The sequence below is a fragment of the Chrysemys picta genome, chromosome 1, assembly GCF_011386835.1.
Source record: "Chrysemys picta bellii isolate R12L10 chromosome 1, ASM1138683v2, whole genome shotgun sequence".
Taxonomy (NCBI): Eukaryota; Metazoa; Chordata; order Testudines; family Emydidae; genus Chrysemys; species Chrysemys picta.
In genome coordinates this window covers 154719887-154736648 of record NC_088791.1, presented here as the reverse complement: position 1 = coordinate 154736648, position 16762 = coordinate 154719887, and the positions used below count along the sequence as shown (strand labels likewise).

Here is a 16762-nt window from a genome sequence, read left to right as displayed (position 1 = left end):
AGGAGTGCCAGGGAGCACCCACCAACCCAGATATGCTGGGGGACTGCATGATATGTGAGAGGGATTCTGTGGGGATCAAGCCATCTTCTGTGCCGGCTTGGGGGAGGGGGCTGATCCTGGATGTATTTTTAGTGAAGTGGGGGGGAATCCGATTCACTCATCTATGGGTGTAACCATTGGGTAGGCTGTGGGAGTGTGGTGCCCCTTAGTGGCTGGTTCCACTTACTCACAGCCAATGAGGTCGTTCCCTTGGCTCAAGGGGGTTGGTACTTGTGGGGCTACTACAAGTCCAGGGTACAATCTCTAACCCTAACCCTAACCCCTGCCCTGCCCTCTCCCTGTCCCTATTTGACTCCTCCCCAAATCCCCGCCCTGGCTCTGCCTCTTCCCCAGCGTGCCGCATTCCCCCTCCTCCCTCCCAGGCTTGCCATGAATCAGCTGTTTCATGGCACAAGTGCTGGGGGAGAAGTAGAACACAGCAGTGCGCTCAGGGGAGGAGGCAGAGCAGAGGCAGAGGTGAGCTGGGTGGGGGGGCAGGGCGGGGACTGGGGAGCTGGGCTGTTTTTTCCCCGTGGGTGCTCCAGCCCCGGAGCACCCAGGGAGTTGGTGCCTAAAGTTCCACTTTTGGAGAATGTGCTCAGTGGGGGAGTAGCCACTCCCCCTGTTCCCCCCTAGCTATGCTCCTGGGTAAGCTGGGTGCAGGAGCAGGGGGGAGGGGGACACCCTGACATTAGCCCCCCACTTCCCTCCTCCCCCTGTACAGCAAGCAGGAGTCTCTGGGAGCAGCTCCAGGGCAGAGGGCAGGAGCAGCACATGGCAGTGGGGGAGGGACAGCTCAATGCCGGCAATTGCTAGCCTGCTGGGCAGCTGCAGCACAGGGAACTTAGGGAAGTAGGGAGCTGATTGGGGGAGCTGATAGGGGGGCTGCCAGTCCACCCTGATTACAAGCCCCCACCAGCTCGCTCCAATGGGCTCCTCTTCCTGCAAGCAGTGGACAAAGCAGGCGGCTGCCAAGACATTAGAAGGGAGCATTGCACAACTTTAAACAAGCATGTTCCCTAATTGATCAGCAATGAAACAACGAAACAATGTTAACCGGGATGACTTTAAGTGAGGAGTTACTGTACATGAAAGGCTGCAAAACACCAGGCCTCTGGAGTGCATCAACATGCAGAAAGCCTTATAAGCCCACTTTCAAAGCCAATTTTAGAAGTACTTAATGAGGCTGTTAAGAATGCTGGAGACACACAGTTCATGCGAACAAACATGGCTGTGGCATCCTACTTTCTATTTAAGCAAGAGATACCACACACTACAAACTGGAGGCCAATGTTAAGTGCATTGTCAGTTGTTCATCCTGAAGTTGAACACTGGTTCTGAACAAGACCAGCAAATGCTCACTATCTTCGGAGATCACTGTAGTCTGGCCTTCAAGCTTATGAGCCTCGGGGCGGTGGATAGGCCAGGCCTGGTGAGACGGGCAAGCCAGGGGGCACTGGCTTGTGCCGAGGAGCTTCTGAAAAAGCCCCACCCGCTTTGCCCCCTGCGTCCGGGCTGCAGGAGCATCACAGGCAGGGCTACGATCCCCCTTTGCCTGGGCTCAGCCCTGCATTGTGGTGCTGGGGTTTCTTTGGGCCCCACAGGGAGACCAGCTCCCTCCACCCCTGCTGCGGGGGGGAGGTTGAGATGTGTGGGGGGCAGAGGGAGGGAAGAGGCTCGGGCTGTGTGACCACCTGGGCTTGTCTGCTATGCTGCTGTGTCTGATCTCTGTCTCTGGTGTCTGCCTCACCCTAGTTTGAAGAGGACACTGAGGAAGCTGGAGGAGGCCCGGAAGGTGGGCAGGGCAAGAGGAAGAGGTTGTTCTCTAAAGAATGTGAGTTGACATGTGTCTGTCTATGTCTGGGTCGGTAAGGACCCCCACCCTAGGCTCTCTGAATTTGTGGCATACCAGGGCATACTCCATTCCTCTGGGGATTATAGTCGGTTAAATGAGGATGTCGCTGTAAATCAAAATAAGCCAGACAAGGTGACTGTGGGAGTCTTGTTACGTAACTTGTAATACGGCTCGGTGTAACTGTGAAGAAGGCAACAGCCTGTACTGCTGCCTAATCAAAGATTCACAATTTGGATTGTGGTGGCTCCTTGTTGTTTTTGTAGATACAGACTAACACGGCTACCCCCTGAAATTTGGATTGTGTAGTCCTTGCACTCACAGCATACTACAGGGAATACGATCCCTCAACACATTCACTTTGGAGACAGGCCCCTAATATTAAGTCCTGGTGACTGATCTAGGATGCTGAAAATCATTGTCAGCTGAAAAATGAGACCCTTTGAACCTGTTCAGAAAGCAATTTAACTACAAATCAGTTTCATCACCGTTATAAACTGTTCTTGGGACACATAGGAACAGCCACCCTAGATCAGACCCAGATCCATCTAATCCAGTATCCTGATCCTAGAGTTTGCTATCAAGCATAGTTCTGGTCTTATTACATGTATTTATTTCAAATGGTTGTTGCTAATATGGGTTTCTATTGACAACACATTGTTATTAAGGATGTAAAAAGTTCACTTGTAAGCATTAGGGATAGCTCAGTGTTTTGAGTGTTGGCCTGCTAAACCCAGCGTTGTGAGTTTAATCCTTGAGGGGGCCATTTAGGGATCTGGGGTAAAAATCTATCCGGGATGAACATAATATAAGAATGGCCATACTGGCTCAGACCAAAGGCCCATCTAGCCCAGTATCCTGTCTACTGACAGTGGCCAATGCCAGGTGCCCCAGAGGGAGTGAACCTAACAGGTAATGATCAAGTGATCTCTCTCCTGCCATCTATCTCCCTCCTCTGACAAACAGAGGCTAGGGACACCATTCCTTACCCATCCTGGCTAATAGCCATTAATGGACTTAACCTCCATGAATTTATCCAATTCTCTTTTAAATGCTGTTATAGTCCTAGACTTCACAACCTCCTCAGGTAAGGAGTTCCACAAGTTGACTGTGCGCTGTGTGAAGAAGAACTTCCTTTTATTTGTTTTAAACCTGCTGCCTATTAATTTCATTTGGTGACCCCTAGTTCTTGTATTATGGGAATAAGTAAATAACTTTTCCTTATCCACTTTCTCCACATCACTCATGATTTTATATACCCCTATCATATCCCCCCTTAGTCTCCTCTTTTCCAAGCTGAAGAGTCCTAGCCTCTTTAATCTCTCCTCATATGGGACCCATTCCAAACCCCTAATCATTTTAGTTGCCCTTTTCTGAACCTTTTCTAGTGCCAGTATTGTACTTGGTCCTGCTAGTGAAGGCAGCAGACTGGACTTGCTGACCTTTCAAGGTCCCTTCCAGCTCTATGAGATGGGTATATCTGCATATTATTATATTACCTTACCATTCACCCTGGCTGCTCATAATATGTATGCACAAGGGGGCCAAATTAAGGTTGCACAGACAACCTTCATTCTGGCATCCCTGTCTCTTCTCCAGCTCTGCCTCCTTGATCCAGTCCCATTCTCCTTGCCTACCCTGTCCCACTCTCCACTCTTCAGGCTTCTCATCCCAGTTCCAGTCTCCTTGCTCACCTAGTCCTAGTTTCTCCCTCTGGCAATGATGCCAATTATGCAGGGGTGGGGTTTAGGATCTGGCCATTTCCTGTGTCTGATTTCTAGCATCAGGCACTGATGCACCTCAGTCCCTCCAATTCTCTGCCTGTGGTTCATAATACTTTTGTAAGCAGAGTCAGGATGAGCTCTACCCTGACATCTGGTGGTGAATTATGGCGAGGGTGGAAAAGAACTTCAGGGGCTGATCTTGTTTGCATAGGCACACCCACCCGCCTAGCCTGGGACAACAACAACTGAAAGTGGTTACTTTGGCTGGTGTGAGATCCCCAGTTTCTCTGTTATTGGGGCAGGAAGAATAAAGTGTTGTTACCCTGATTCTGTGAATCAAGGCCAGTGGAACTGTTGTATGACAGAGAGACTCACCAGTAACTAAGTAGCACTCGCTAGACAAGGGGCATGGGTTACAAAACCTAGTGAATTGAGAAAGGTTGGGTATAGGTATGTGTGCCTGATGGTATGGGTATCTTTTGAGGGCCTAAAACACCAATTGTATTTTTCCCTTGCTCCACTGTTGAATAACAGAGCTAAGTTTGTTTCCATTAGGAGTCTAGCTAGAAGTTGCTGAGCTGAATTCATTTTGGGCCAATAGTGCACCAGCACTGGGGCTCCCCTACTACAAGCTGAAATTGCTGAGCTGAGATCACTGAGTGCTGTGTTAACTAGTGGGGGAGCCTGAAGAAATATTGCTAAGTAGCTGGCAGAGCTGAGCAGTTTGTGGAACGGCTGGAGTGGCCCATGGAACAGTGGAGCTGTTTGCGGGAGCAGCTGGAGCGGTTTATGGGATGGCTGGTGGAGTGGAGTGGCTGGCAGAGCTGAGCAGTTTGTGGGATGGTTAGAGTGGCCCATGGAATGGGGAGTGGAGCGGAGCAGTTTGCGGGGACGCTAGAGGCGTGGAGCGGCACGGCTGGTAGAGCGGAGCCATTCGTGGTAAAGGCTGCAGCAGGATTCAACGGAGAGGTGGGGCAGTCGGCCTCGGACCACGTAAGGTGCCCCTTAACACCCTGTGTTTCCCCCCCCATTTCTGCCCAGGCTGGGGGGGGGGCGGTAAAACTCTGCAGATAAACTTTTGAACTCGGGGGCAGCACTGACCAGGGACAGAGACTTTGGAGTGATTGGACTTAAGACCCTGAGGGGAAAAGGACACTGCCAAACTTACTTGGAAGTTGGTCTTTTGCTCATGGTTTGCGTTATGAATCCTGTTTGTGGTGTTTCCCCAACATAATGCTGCATTTGTTTCCCTCCTTTATTAAAAGGCTTTTGCTACACTCAGACTCCGTGCTTGCGAGAGGGGAAGTATTGCCTCCTAGAGGCACCCGGGGGGTGGTATGTAATTGTCCCAGGTCACTGGATGGGGGCTTGAGCCGGTTTTGCATTGCGTTATTGAAACGGAACCCCTAGATACTGAACCGGGCCCTTGTTGCTGCCAACTCAGAGGGACAGAAGGGTTACACTTTAGTCTCCGGTGGGCTGTAATACCTTGGTTTAATTTTCGTTGCTGGGCTAGTGTGCAGGGGCTGCATGGTGAGAGTGGCCTGTGACATGCAGGATGTCAGATGAAATGATCTGGCGACCCCTTCTTGCCTTAAATTCTGTGACTCTGAATTCCTAGTCCCTGTGTGGTTCTGTGAACAGATCCTCTCTGCTTCCTGGACCCCCAGTGATTCATAAATAAGTGGCTGAGCTGATCTCATGCTGAGCCTGTGAAACTTGTTCATCTGGAATGATGGGAAAAAATGGAGTTAGAAACCATTGTGATGCCTCATACAACCCTGAAACACCCGGGAAGTAGATAAAAATAACAATATCAGTTCACTTGTGAATTCCAGCAATTACTAGGGGCTCCAGTTCCTTTCTGTATAAGATAATCAGGACATAGAGTTGGAGCTCATAGTTAGAATTCTCACACAACAGCAGTAAAAGGAGAGGGGTGACGAAGTGGGTATTCACCCACGAAAGCTTATGCTCCAATACATCTGTTAGTCTCAAAGGTGCCACAGGACTATCTGTTGCTTTTTACAGATCCAGACTAACACGGCTACCCCTCTGATACCTGTCTGGGAAACAGGTCTATGGGAAGGTTTGTCCTGCACTCCCAGGGTAGTAGGTCTGTACTGAACCAGGGGAGGCACTGCGTGTTTCTGTTGCCCTTTCTGCCTTACTTGGCTGTTTTGTTATCAACATTATTCCTTGCTAGCTGCCTGTGTCATTTTTTGCGGAGTAACTCTATCAATTTAGATGGTCGAACCAAAGCTGAGTCTCTGGCTGCTGCCACCTTGGGAAGGTTCATCCTGGGATCTGACCTTTGCAGCTCAGGGCCCATCTCCTAATACAGATGTACAAATTCTGTCTGTGAAAAGTCTGTTAAAAGCAAGCTCCTAACCACAGACAATTTAAGCTGAAGTTTCATGCAGTGGGGAAGGCGGGGGGAGGACAGCCACCTTACTGAGATGGTTTGTCTGTAAAGCGCCTTTTTGAGAAGAGAAACTGCAGTTGCTGATGCACACAATAAAGATGGGGATGAAGATTTTGTTACAAAACCACCATCGGTATTTATAGTCTTTCTGAACATTAATTCAGTTGCTATTTGCAGGGCTTAACTGACAAACATCAAACCATAGTCAAGGGACCCTGGGTTCAGAAAAGCAATCCAAAAATAGATGAGATGTTCGAATGTTCTGCTGAACATCATCCTCTTGCCTCAGCAAAATGCAGATCAGGGTATTTCCAGGATTTTAGCAGCGTTTCATACTAGGCAAGAATTTCAACATAGTCATCCCAGACAGCAGCTGTAAGCAAGGGCTCATGGGTGGAACAAAGGACTGGGAAGCAAGAATTCCAGCTCTCTCACCAACTCCTTTTGTAGCTTTGGGCCAGTCTCAACCTCTGAGGGCTTGTCTACACTACGCGGCTTTTAGCGACAAGGTTGTGTCAACACAGCCTTGTCACTAAAATTCAGCATGTGTAAACGCTCTTTGTTGGTATTTTGTCGGCACTTTTGCCGACAAAATACTTCCAGCACCGTGAGCAGTGTTAGCTTTGTTGGCAAGAGAGCACTCCAGCCGACAAAGCCACGTTCAAGCTGCCACTTGTACCCGTGAAAGACAAAAGTTTTGTCGATAACGTCGCAGTGTAGACAAGCCCTGAGTTTCAGTGTCCCCATTTATAAATCAGGGCGTAACAATCCTCACTTCTCAAACACCCTCTTGCAGCAGCATCGTTCCCAGGTTGTAGGAATACCCAGCCCACCAGGTAGGCCTCCTCTTTTGTCCCATCCCTTCTGAGGCTTCACTGTCTGTAACAATGTCCTTCACCACCATCAATACTTAAATAGTGAAGCCCCCCCTCCAAATCCTCCCCACATCGGGGTTTACTTTTTCCTCAGACTCTCACCAGAGTGGTACCAAACAAGCACTCCCACCGCTCACTCTCAGTCCCACTGGTTTGAGAATTCCTTCCTCCATCCAGATTCCCTTTTATCCCCTGATCTCTTAGCAGGTCAGTGATCCCTGGGGTTTCTTTCCCTCACATTCTTGCTCCCTTCCCTAGGGCCCACTGTGAAAGCTACTTCCAGGCTTCAGCAGCTTGTTCTCTTTCTCCATCCTGGATCTGCTCCATAGGAGAGGATGCAGAGCCTCCTTACTGCCACATCTTCCCACCACATTTGCACCCAGTCACTTGGAGTTTCATCCAGGGCTGGTTCTAACTTTTTTGCCGCCCCAGGCAAAAAAGAAGAGCGCCGCCCTGCCGTAACCCCCCCGCCCAGTGCCGCGCTGCCCAAAGCCCCGAAGCACCGGACCGCGCCGCCGAAGCCCCGCCTCCCCCCCAGCACCACACCTCGCCTCACCGCACTGACGAAACACCCCCCGCACTGCCCAGCTGAAACAAAAACAAAAAACAAAAAAAAAACCCTCGAGCGCCACCCCGCTGAACAGGGCCGGCTCCAGGCGGCGCCAAAAAAAAAAAAAAAAAAAAAAGCCGCGATCGTGATCTGCTGTGGCAGTTCGGCGGGAGGTCCTTCGCTCCAAGCGCAAGTGAGGGACTGTCCGCCAAATTGCCACCGAATAGCTGGACGTGCCGCCCCTCTCCGGAGTGGCCGCCCCAAGCACCTGCTTGGCAAGCTGGTGCCTGGAGCCGGCCCTGCCGCCGAACAAAAAAAAAAACAACAACAAAACACCGCGAGCGCCCCTCGCTACCTCAACATTGGCTGCCCCTTCTAAGGTGCCGCCCCAAGCACATGCTTGATCAGCTGGTGCCTGGAGCTGGCCCTGGTTTCATCCCCAGTCTGTGACTCAAGCCTTCTCACAGTTCTCTTCCCCAAGCCCTGGATTCCTGCCCAACCCTCTCTTCTCTAGGCATGTTCCAGTACCAGCTATCAGAGAGTTTTCTCTTGAGAGATTTCCCATTCTCACTTTTAATAGCTCCAAGGACCACCCCCACCCTCTTAGTCTGGTCCAGCTGGGGAACAGGGACAGTAACGCTGTGACATGGGGATAATAGACTTCCTTACTTCAATTTGATCCTATCTACATAGCACTTTTAATGTTTTATATCTTTAATGTTACTACTCTGATCATCAATATTTTGATCATAAATTCTGACTGGTGCAAGAAAACAGCCAAACTGACATAAATACCAGAATTTCATATTAATATCCAGGTTGGAAGAGACCTCAGGAGGTCATCTAGTCCAACCCCCTGCTCAAAGCAGGACTAATCCCCAGACAGATTTTTGCTCCAGACCCCTAAATGGCTCCTTCAAGGATTGAACTCACAACTCTGGGTTTAGCAGGCTAATGCTCAAACCACTGAGCTATTTGTACCATCTTGTCTTTGGCCTTTCTGTGACTCCTAGCCTATGCTGTGATCTCAGTGTTGCCAACTCTGAATCTCAAGCTATTTGTAGTTTTTCTTAAAGCCCCAACTCCTGGAATCATGTGATTGTGTGAGATCTCAGCTTTAATCTAAAAAAAGTAAGTTTCTTGCTCTCATGGCTGTTTCAGAGAAAAGGTTGAAAACGTGAATCCTAAAGACTCAAAGACCAGAAAACAAATAAAAAGAACCCTACATGAATTATTTTTAATATCTCATGATTTTGAACGTAAATCTCATAATTTTGGGGGGCTGACTCATGATTTTTGAGTGCTTTGGTTTGGCAACACTATTTTCTCTATAGTCCATTGCATTTGCTCTATCTTCCCATTCTATAAAGAACCTAGCTCAGAAAAGTACAAGGCTGACAAGACTGGAGGCCAAGATCCTCAAACACATGGCCCACAGGCTGAGTTATTTCCTGAGGCCCGCCATAGGCGCCGACTCCACCAGCAGCCAAGCTCCCCTCCCGCCACCCAAGTGCGCCGTGGCCCTGCTCCTCCGTCTACCTCCCAGTACTTCCCGCCGCCAAACAGCTGTGGGACTTTGGAAAGGGGTTGGAATGGGGGCGGGGAAGGGGTGGCAAGAGGCGGGACGGGGCCTCCTGGACTAGATGAGCAGTCTGAGGTACGAAGTTCAGCATGTATGATTCTTTGCTGTGAGTAGTTGGGAAGAATGTTTGTTAAAAGTGGCAACGTATTTTGTATGAATAGTTATCTTTAAAAGTTCCTGCCATTACAGCTGTGTTGATAGACTGTTAGTGTAGATCATCATCAGTGTTACTGACCACATAAGGAATACAGTAGTTACAGGTGTTTATATTTTATTAAAACCCTTCTTCGCATTACAATTTTTAAAAAGTTAATACATTGACTTTTAATAGCATCCTATATTACTCTTCATTTTTTTTTCATTTTTGACTATACTTTTGTATCATTGTATGAAAAGGTTTCAGTGATGCGGCTCTTGGGCCAATGTTCTAGTCCTCATGTAGCCCTCGTGGTGATTTGAGTTTGAGAAACCTGCTGTAGAGAAAGAGCAGGGCCAGCGTAGGCCTTACAAGGAGTGTTTGTGTGGCGAGTGGAGTTGGGGGACCAGATTCCCCGCATTTCCGCAGAGTGGGGGAGGGGAGACAACAGGTCTCAGGACAGAGCAGGAGAGCATTCAGTGAGTGTCTTAAGGAGACAACGCACAGCTTCCCCAACAGCCAGCACACACACTGTCTCTGTTTCTCACACACACACAGTCTCTGTCTCTTTCACACTCACTACCCAATACATACTTGCATTATTGTTGTTGTTGTTACTTCTTGGTACTTCCTGCAATGCACATATATTCTCTGTAATTTTATTCTTTTAAAGTGTGTAATTTTAGTGTTTTGACTGGTCTATGCATTTAATAATTTTTATTTCTCTTACACTTAAATTTAATTCTTTGAGTAGTGAGTTCTAAAATGCCTAATCTGTCCTGGCTGGAGTAATTATCCCTATGGTACCTTTTTAAAAATATACATAGGGTTTTTGTTTCTACTGGCGGCGCACATCCACACATACCTTGGTGCACATAACAAAATTTATTCCGCACATGGATGGGAAAAATTAGAGGGAACATAGGTGACCCGTCTTAACTCGCATGCCTTAAGAACATTGTTCTAAATATAGATAAATAACTCCCTAAATATCATCCAGCCATACATTTTGCAATGATTAGGATGACCAGTGTATTAGTGGCTGTTGGTAGACACCATATGCCATCCTTGACACCATTATGTAAACATCAGACCCTATAAACCTCTATGCACCCCTTATGCCCGGTGCCGATTGGCACCAAGGGCTCCCTGGTTGCATGTCCCATGACTGCTCTCCTGAATCATCCTGTCCCTCCAACACCCTGTTGCCTTTGGCACCATGACAGATCTTGATGAAGGTCATGTAGCTCAAGACTGCTAGCTGTGACCCTCCTGTGTGCATGAAATTTCAAATATGGAATTGCTGCACTACTAACTGTGGTGTGTAACGTATCACTTAAATCAGCCTCTGTACCAAATGACTGGTGGATAGCTAATGTAACGCTGATTTTTACAAATGGCTCCAGAGACAATCCTGGCAATTACAGGCCAGTAACTTAACTTCAGTACCATGCAAATTGGTTGAAGCTACAGTAAAGACCAGAATTCTCAGACATATAGATGAATACGGTTTGTTGGGGAAGAGTCAACACGGCTTTTGTAAATGGAAATCATGCCTCACCAATCTACTAGAATTCTTTGAAGGGATCAGCAAGCATGGAAAAGGGTGATCCAGCCAATATAGCCTATTTGGACTTTCAGAAAGCCTTTGACAAGGTTCCATGCCAAAGGCTCTTAAGCAAAATAATCAGTGATGGGAAAAGAGGGAAGGTTCTCTCATGGACCAGTAACAAAGAAAGGAAACAAAGGTTAGGAATTGTGATAGACCCAGGCCACTTGGATACAGCAGAGTAGCCTTACTGGTAGCCAGGAAGTGGGCAGGCGAAGCCCACTGCCAAAGGACCTCCCCCCACCCTAAGGGGAGGATCCACAGGACCTGGATAACCAAGTAATTCCGGGGGACAACTAATGAAATAACAGGGACAGGAGTGAGGTCAAAGGGCTAAACGAAGGGAACCTAACGGGGACACCGAGCAGAGAACCCCAGCAGCGGCCACTGCTCCTCGAAGGCATCAAGGGAGCTAGCGGACACCGCCCAGAGGAACTCTGCCCGGATGCGTGAATGGACTGAGGAGTAGAAATAGGCCCCACAGTTGCAGGAACTCCCGTCGGCCAACCTCCTCTCCCTGGTTTTGTACATGGCCAGTTTGGCCAGGGCTAGGAGTAGGTTGACAAGGAGGTCCCACGACGTTGTGGGGCCTCGGATGGGGAGTGCGTAGATGAACAGGTGAGGGGAAAAGTGCAACCAAAAACGTAATAATATATCTAAGAGGAGACGGAAGAGGGGCTGCAACCTGGCGCACTCCAGATAAACATGCGCCAGGGTTTCTTTCACGCCGTAGACGGGGTACAGCAGAAGGCAGATATACTGGCCACTGGATTGACAGTTTTCTGTTCCCTGACTGACCAGAGCAGGGGCTGCTCCAGGCTAATGAGAACACCTGACTCCAATTAACCTGCAAAGAGTCAGGTGAGGCCATTAAGCTAATGTGACCATCTGACTCTAATTAAGGCCCCTCTGATACTATAAAAGGACTCACTCCAGTTAGGCAGAGGAGAGCTGGGGAGCTAGAGGAGAGGAAGTGTGGCTGAAGGGTTGGTTAATGAAGACACCCTCAAGTCATTGATAAGGGAGACCTAAGGTAAGGGTGAAGAAGGGAGAAGCAGGAGAGCTGTGGGGAAGTGGCCCAGGGAAATGTAGCAACTCTGGCAGTGAAAGGTTGGCTGCCAACAGCTGCTACCATTAGGGTCTCTGGGCTGGAACCTGGAGTAGAGGGCGGGCCTGGGTTCCCCCAACCCACCACTACAGGAACTCCTCCTAGGAGGGGAAGTCAGGCCCCTGTCAGGACAGGAGGCTAAACTGTTCTGAAACAAGCCCCTAGGGACAACAGAGACTGTGGGAGTTCTCTCACCAACCTCCTTGCTGGCTTATGATGAAAAGGGCTCAGTAGACTGTAACCCTGGCCCTAGAGAGAGAAGGGCTACGTGGAGGGTCACAGAGAGCCATTGAGGCTAGCATATACCGCCTAGAAGCGTGGGACCCACGGGGACAAGTTTGGAACTCTGACACAGAATAAATGGTCAGTTTTCACAATGGAGCGAGATATATAGTGGGGTTACCCACAGATCTGTACTGGGACCTGTGCAGTTTAACATGCTCATAAAATTATCTGGAAACGGGGGTAAATAGTGGGGTGGAATTTGCAAAGGATAGAAAATTACTCAAGATAGTTAAGTTCAAAGCTGACTGTGAAGAATTACAAAGGGATTTCACAAAAGTGGTTGAGAATAACAAAAATGGCAGATGAAATTCAATGTTGGTAAGTGCAAAGTAATGCATATTGGAAAACATAATCCCAACTAGACATACAAAATGATGGGGTCTAAATTAGTTGTTACTACTTAGAAAGATCTTAGTCATCGTGGATAGTTCTCTGAAAACATCTGGTCCACATGCAACGGCAGTGAAAAAAAGCTAACAGAATGTTAGGAACCATTAGGAAAGGGATAGATAATCAAACAGAATAAATCATAATGCCACTGTATAAATCCATGGTATGCCCACACCTTGAATACTGTGTGCAGTTTTAGTTCCCTCATCTCAAAAATGAGATATTAGAATTGGAAAAGGCACAGAGAAAGGCAACAAAAACGACTGGGGTATGGAACAGCTTCCATATGAGGAGAGAGTAAAAAGACTGGGACTGTTCATTTTAGAAAAAAGAAAACTAAGGGGGAATACGATAGAGGTCTATAAAATGATGAATGATGTGGAGAAAGTGAATTGGGAAGTGATATTTGCCACCTCTCATAATACAAGAACCAGGAGTCATCCAATGAGATTAATAGGCAGCAGGCTTAAAACAAACACAAGGAAGTATTTCTTCACACAACACACAGTCAACCTGTGGAACTCATTGTCAGAGATGCTGTGAAGGTCAAAAGTACAACTGGGTTAAAAAAGAATTAGATAAGTTCATGTGCGATAGGTGCATTGATGGCTATTAGCCAAGATGGTCAGAGACACGACCCCATGCTCTGGGTGTCCCTAGGACTCTGACTGCCAGAAGTTGGGACTGGACAACAGGGAACAGATCACTCCTGTTCTATTGACCTGTTCTGTTCATTCCCTCTGAAGCATCTGGCACTACTTACTGTCACAAGACAGGATACTGCGGTAGATGGGCCATTGATCTGACCCAGTATGGCCATTCTTATGTGCGGTGTGGTTTCAGAATGATCTGAGTCCTATAGAGCAGACCTGTGGTATAAATGAACTGTAGAAGAAAAACAGGGTTTCTCTTTCACTCAGAGTTAAGAATAAATATTTTAAAATACAAACAGAAGGTGACTGCTAATTCTTTATGGTAACATAGCTGCCTTTTGCAAAGCCATTGTGAATCCAGGCTCAGAAAACCAGGCTGCCCTCATTTATATTTTTAATCACCTGGATGACTTAATTCACAGTTTAAATGAATTTACTGCACATAAGAGGTATTGGATTGACAGCAAGAGTGAAATCCTCTATTTATTCAAAGAACAGGTACAGAACAAACAGCAGCTACAGTGCAACATTGACACACACACCCCTCACCCACCAGTACGAGTGCCTGGGAGGGATCATTTCCAAGGTTAAAGGGGGAGTTCACCTTTCAAGACTCATTCAAACAAAAGGAAGTTTAATAGGCAGCAGGTTTAAAACAAACAAAACACAACACAATGCACAGTTAGCCTGTGGAACTCCTTGACAGAGGATGTTGTGAAGGTCACAACTATAACAGGGTTGAAAAAAGAACTACATACGTTCAAGGAGGATAGGTCCATCAATGGTTTTAGCCAGGATGGGCAGGGATGGTGTACCTAGCCTCTGTTTGCCAGAAGCTGGAAATGGGCGACAAGGAATGGATCACTCAATAATTGACCTGTTCTGTTCATTCCCTCTGGGGCACCTGGCATTGGCCACTGTTGGAAGACAGGATACTGATCTAGATGGACCTTTGGTCTGACCCAGTATGACCGTTCTTATGATCTTACTCGGATTTTTGTCTCTGCTGAGTGGGCCAGTCATTGTCAAATGTAATAGGGTTTATGATGTGGACACATATCCACTAGGAACTGATGGCCATCTCATGTTTTCACAGTTGTCTTTTGGTAGTAACTTCCCTTCTGTGCCAGCCACCTTTGGATTTGAACCAGCAACCTTATTTTATTTCTTGTCCCCTCGTTCCATTGGTCTCCTAATTGTGACTTCCTTTTCTTCCCGATTGGTTGGGTATCTAGAGGGAGCGCAGGAGAGAGCACTAACTAGGGTCTTTGAAAGAAGCTCAAGATCAGTCAAGTGAAAGGTGAAGATTTCTTCTGCCACACAGTAATTGCAGCCATGCAAGGATAAATCTGGCTCATGATTTCTATTGTAGGCCGAGCTGGGAGTGCCATCTGCAGTTAAGGCTGTCTGACTCTTCCCATTATACTTCCCAGTTGTTTAGAACTTTGCCAAACTTAACTCTTTGGGCTGAAATTTTCCATTCCAGGTGTCTGCCTCAGGCTGAATTTCTTTTGGGAAATTTCAGCCAAAACAGCCATTTCCAAGGACAAGATGAGGGGACAATGCCTTGTTTTGCCAATGTTAACAAAATCTCACAACCATTTTGTTGAGTATCTCTAGCACCTTCATGCTTTGAAGCAGGAACTTGAAATTTGGCAATGTTAAAAATGCATCATTTACTGTCCCTTTGAAAATCTGCCAAAATTTGGCTGAATTATAAGTCTCTGAAAAACCTCTGTTTGCACATGCTCTGTAGAGGTTTGTGAGAGTTTGGCAGCTAAATTCTCTCCATCTGCACTGGACATGCTCCACATCCCCTCACAGCTCCTGCCTGCCAACCGGTCTCGCATGCACCTCCCACAAAGTGACTGAGCCTGCTCCATCCAGGGACTGTCCGGATGAGCAGGACTTTCCTTGCACTTGCTCCTGTGTGTACTTCCAATGCACTCCCTCCGCCCAAACCTAGTAGCACTAGGTATGGAAGAAGAGAAGGAAGAAACATCTGACTAGAATGCAGGAGACAAGGAATAGGGGGAAGTTGTGCTTAACCTGGGGTCTGATTCACAGAAGTGCTGCTCTGAACATATAAAGTGCTAAATAATGTGAAGGACTGAAAAATCAGGCCCCAGGGTCTCAAGTTGGCCACCCAAAATTAGTGGACACTTCTTTTCCTTTGTCTCTCCGTGCCTCATTTCTAGCCTATAAAATGTGGACAATTTACACCACCTCACCTCACACAAGTGTTGTGAAAATGAATTTATTAGTGGTTGTAAAGCACTAAGATACTACAGTGGGTGCAGCACAGAAAGCCCAGGAGAGAATTCAGTGAAGTCAATGCAGGGTTTAGATTGTGAGCAGTAAATAATTTGTGGGTGCCCACATTGACTGAGGAGGGTAAAAAGGAATACTGAATAGCTACCCATTTCAGAAGTGCCATTTTTCCTGAGCACTTCATAAAGGAGGCGTCCTGTGGGAAAAAAACAGTATGTGATCCTGTCAATAAAGACAGCATCATTTTACATACTAGCGTTGCCACATGTCCAGGATTTCCCAGGATTGTCCATTTTTTGAGGTAGCTGCCCCAGGAAATCTGGAAGTGGGCTCAGTTCATGCTGCTAGCAGGCCAGTTTTATGGGTTCAAAAGTGTCCTGGATGTCCTGGGGGTTTTTGTACCTCAGAGGTGGCAACCCTACTGCATACACGCAAGGGGGCCGAAGGCAGTCTGCACAACTGTAAATCTGGCATTTCCTAACTTTTGAGTGCTTAATTTTGCAACCTTAATAATGTTCTTTTCATGATTTTTTTCAAGGTAATATGGTAACAATATTAGGACAACATGAATAAGTAATGAGAAAAGCTTTTTGTAAAAAAATCCCCTTCCAAAAAGGAACAGAGATCGGTAAGTTTCAAACTTTCCTCCACCATGTGTGCTTTGACCTGTGAGACAGCAGACCTTTGACCACAGGCCCTTATTCTTTGTCACTTGGTGAACCTGTCCGCCAGAATATCACAGCGTAATCCACCCACATCCTGTTAGCATGTAGGATTTCCTTAGGGTTACTGTCACCGGAAAGCTATGTATCTAGCTTTCTAGATAAGGTACTTATATAGCCTCATTCCCCTAGTATCTAAGTGCTTCAACAATCTGTAAAGTATTTATCCTCACAACACCTCTAGGATTAAGGGCGGCTCCAGGCACCAGCGCAGCAAGCACGTGCCTGGGGTGGCAAGCCGCCGGGGGCAGCCGTGAGGGCAGCAGTCAGGCTGCCTTCGGCGGCATGCCTGCAGGAGGTCCTCCAGTCCCGCGGTTTCGGCAGCAATTCGGCGGGTATGCTAAATGCACGGGACTGGCGGACCTCCCGTAAGCATGCCGCCGAATCCGCGTTACCACAGGATTAATGATGTTTTCCCCTTTGGTAAAGTTCTGTGAAATCTATAGATCACCATAAAATAATTATTATTGGTTTTAGAGGAATATTGATTAGCCGTTTGGGATCATACACACAAAAGCCTCTCAGAAACCTGCTCTACAGA

At 47.4% G+C, this 16762-nt stretch overlaps 1 protein-coding gene across 1 annotated transcript in view; it reads left to right on the top strand.

Moving 5' to 3' along the window:
• Positions 1–427: 427 nt before the first annotated feature.
• Positions 428–16762, top strand: part of LOC135976669 (cell surface glycoprotein CD200 receptor 1-B-like) — a 35920-nt gene continuing 19585 nt past the window's right edge. Inside the window, exons 1-2 of the mRNA XM_065573620.1 lie at positions 428–516; positions 1795–1873. Of these exons, the coding sequence (XP_065429692.1) occupies positions 430–516; positions 1795–1873 (166 nt within the window). The 5' untranslated portion in view covers positions 428–429. The remainder of the gene's footprint in view (positions 517–1794; positions 1874–16762) is intronic.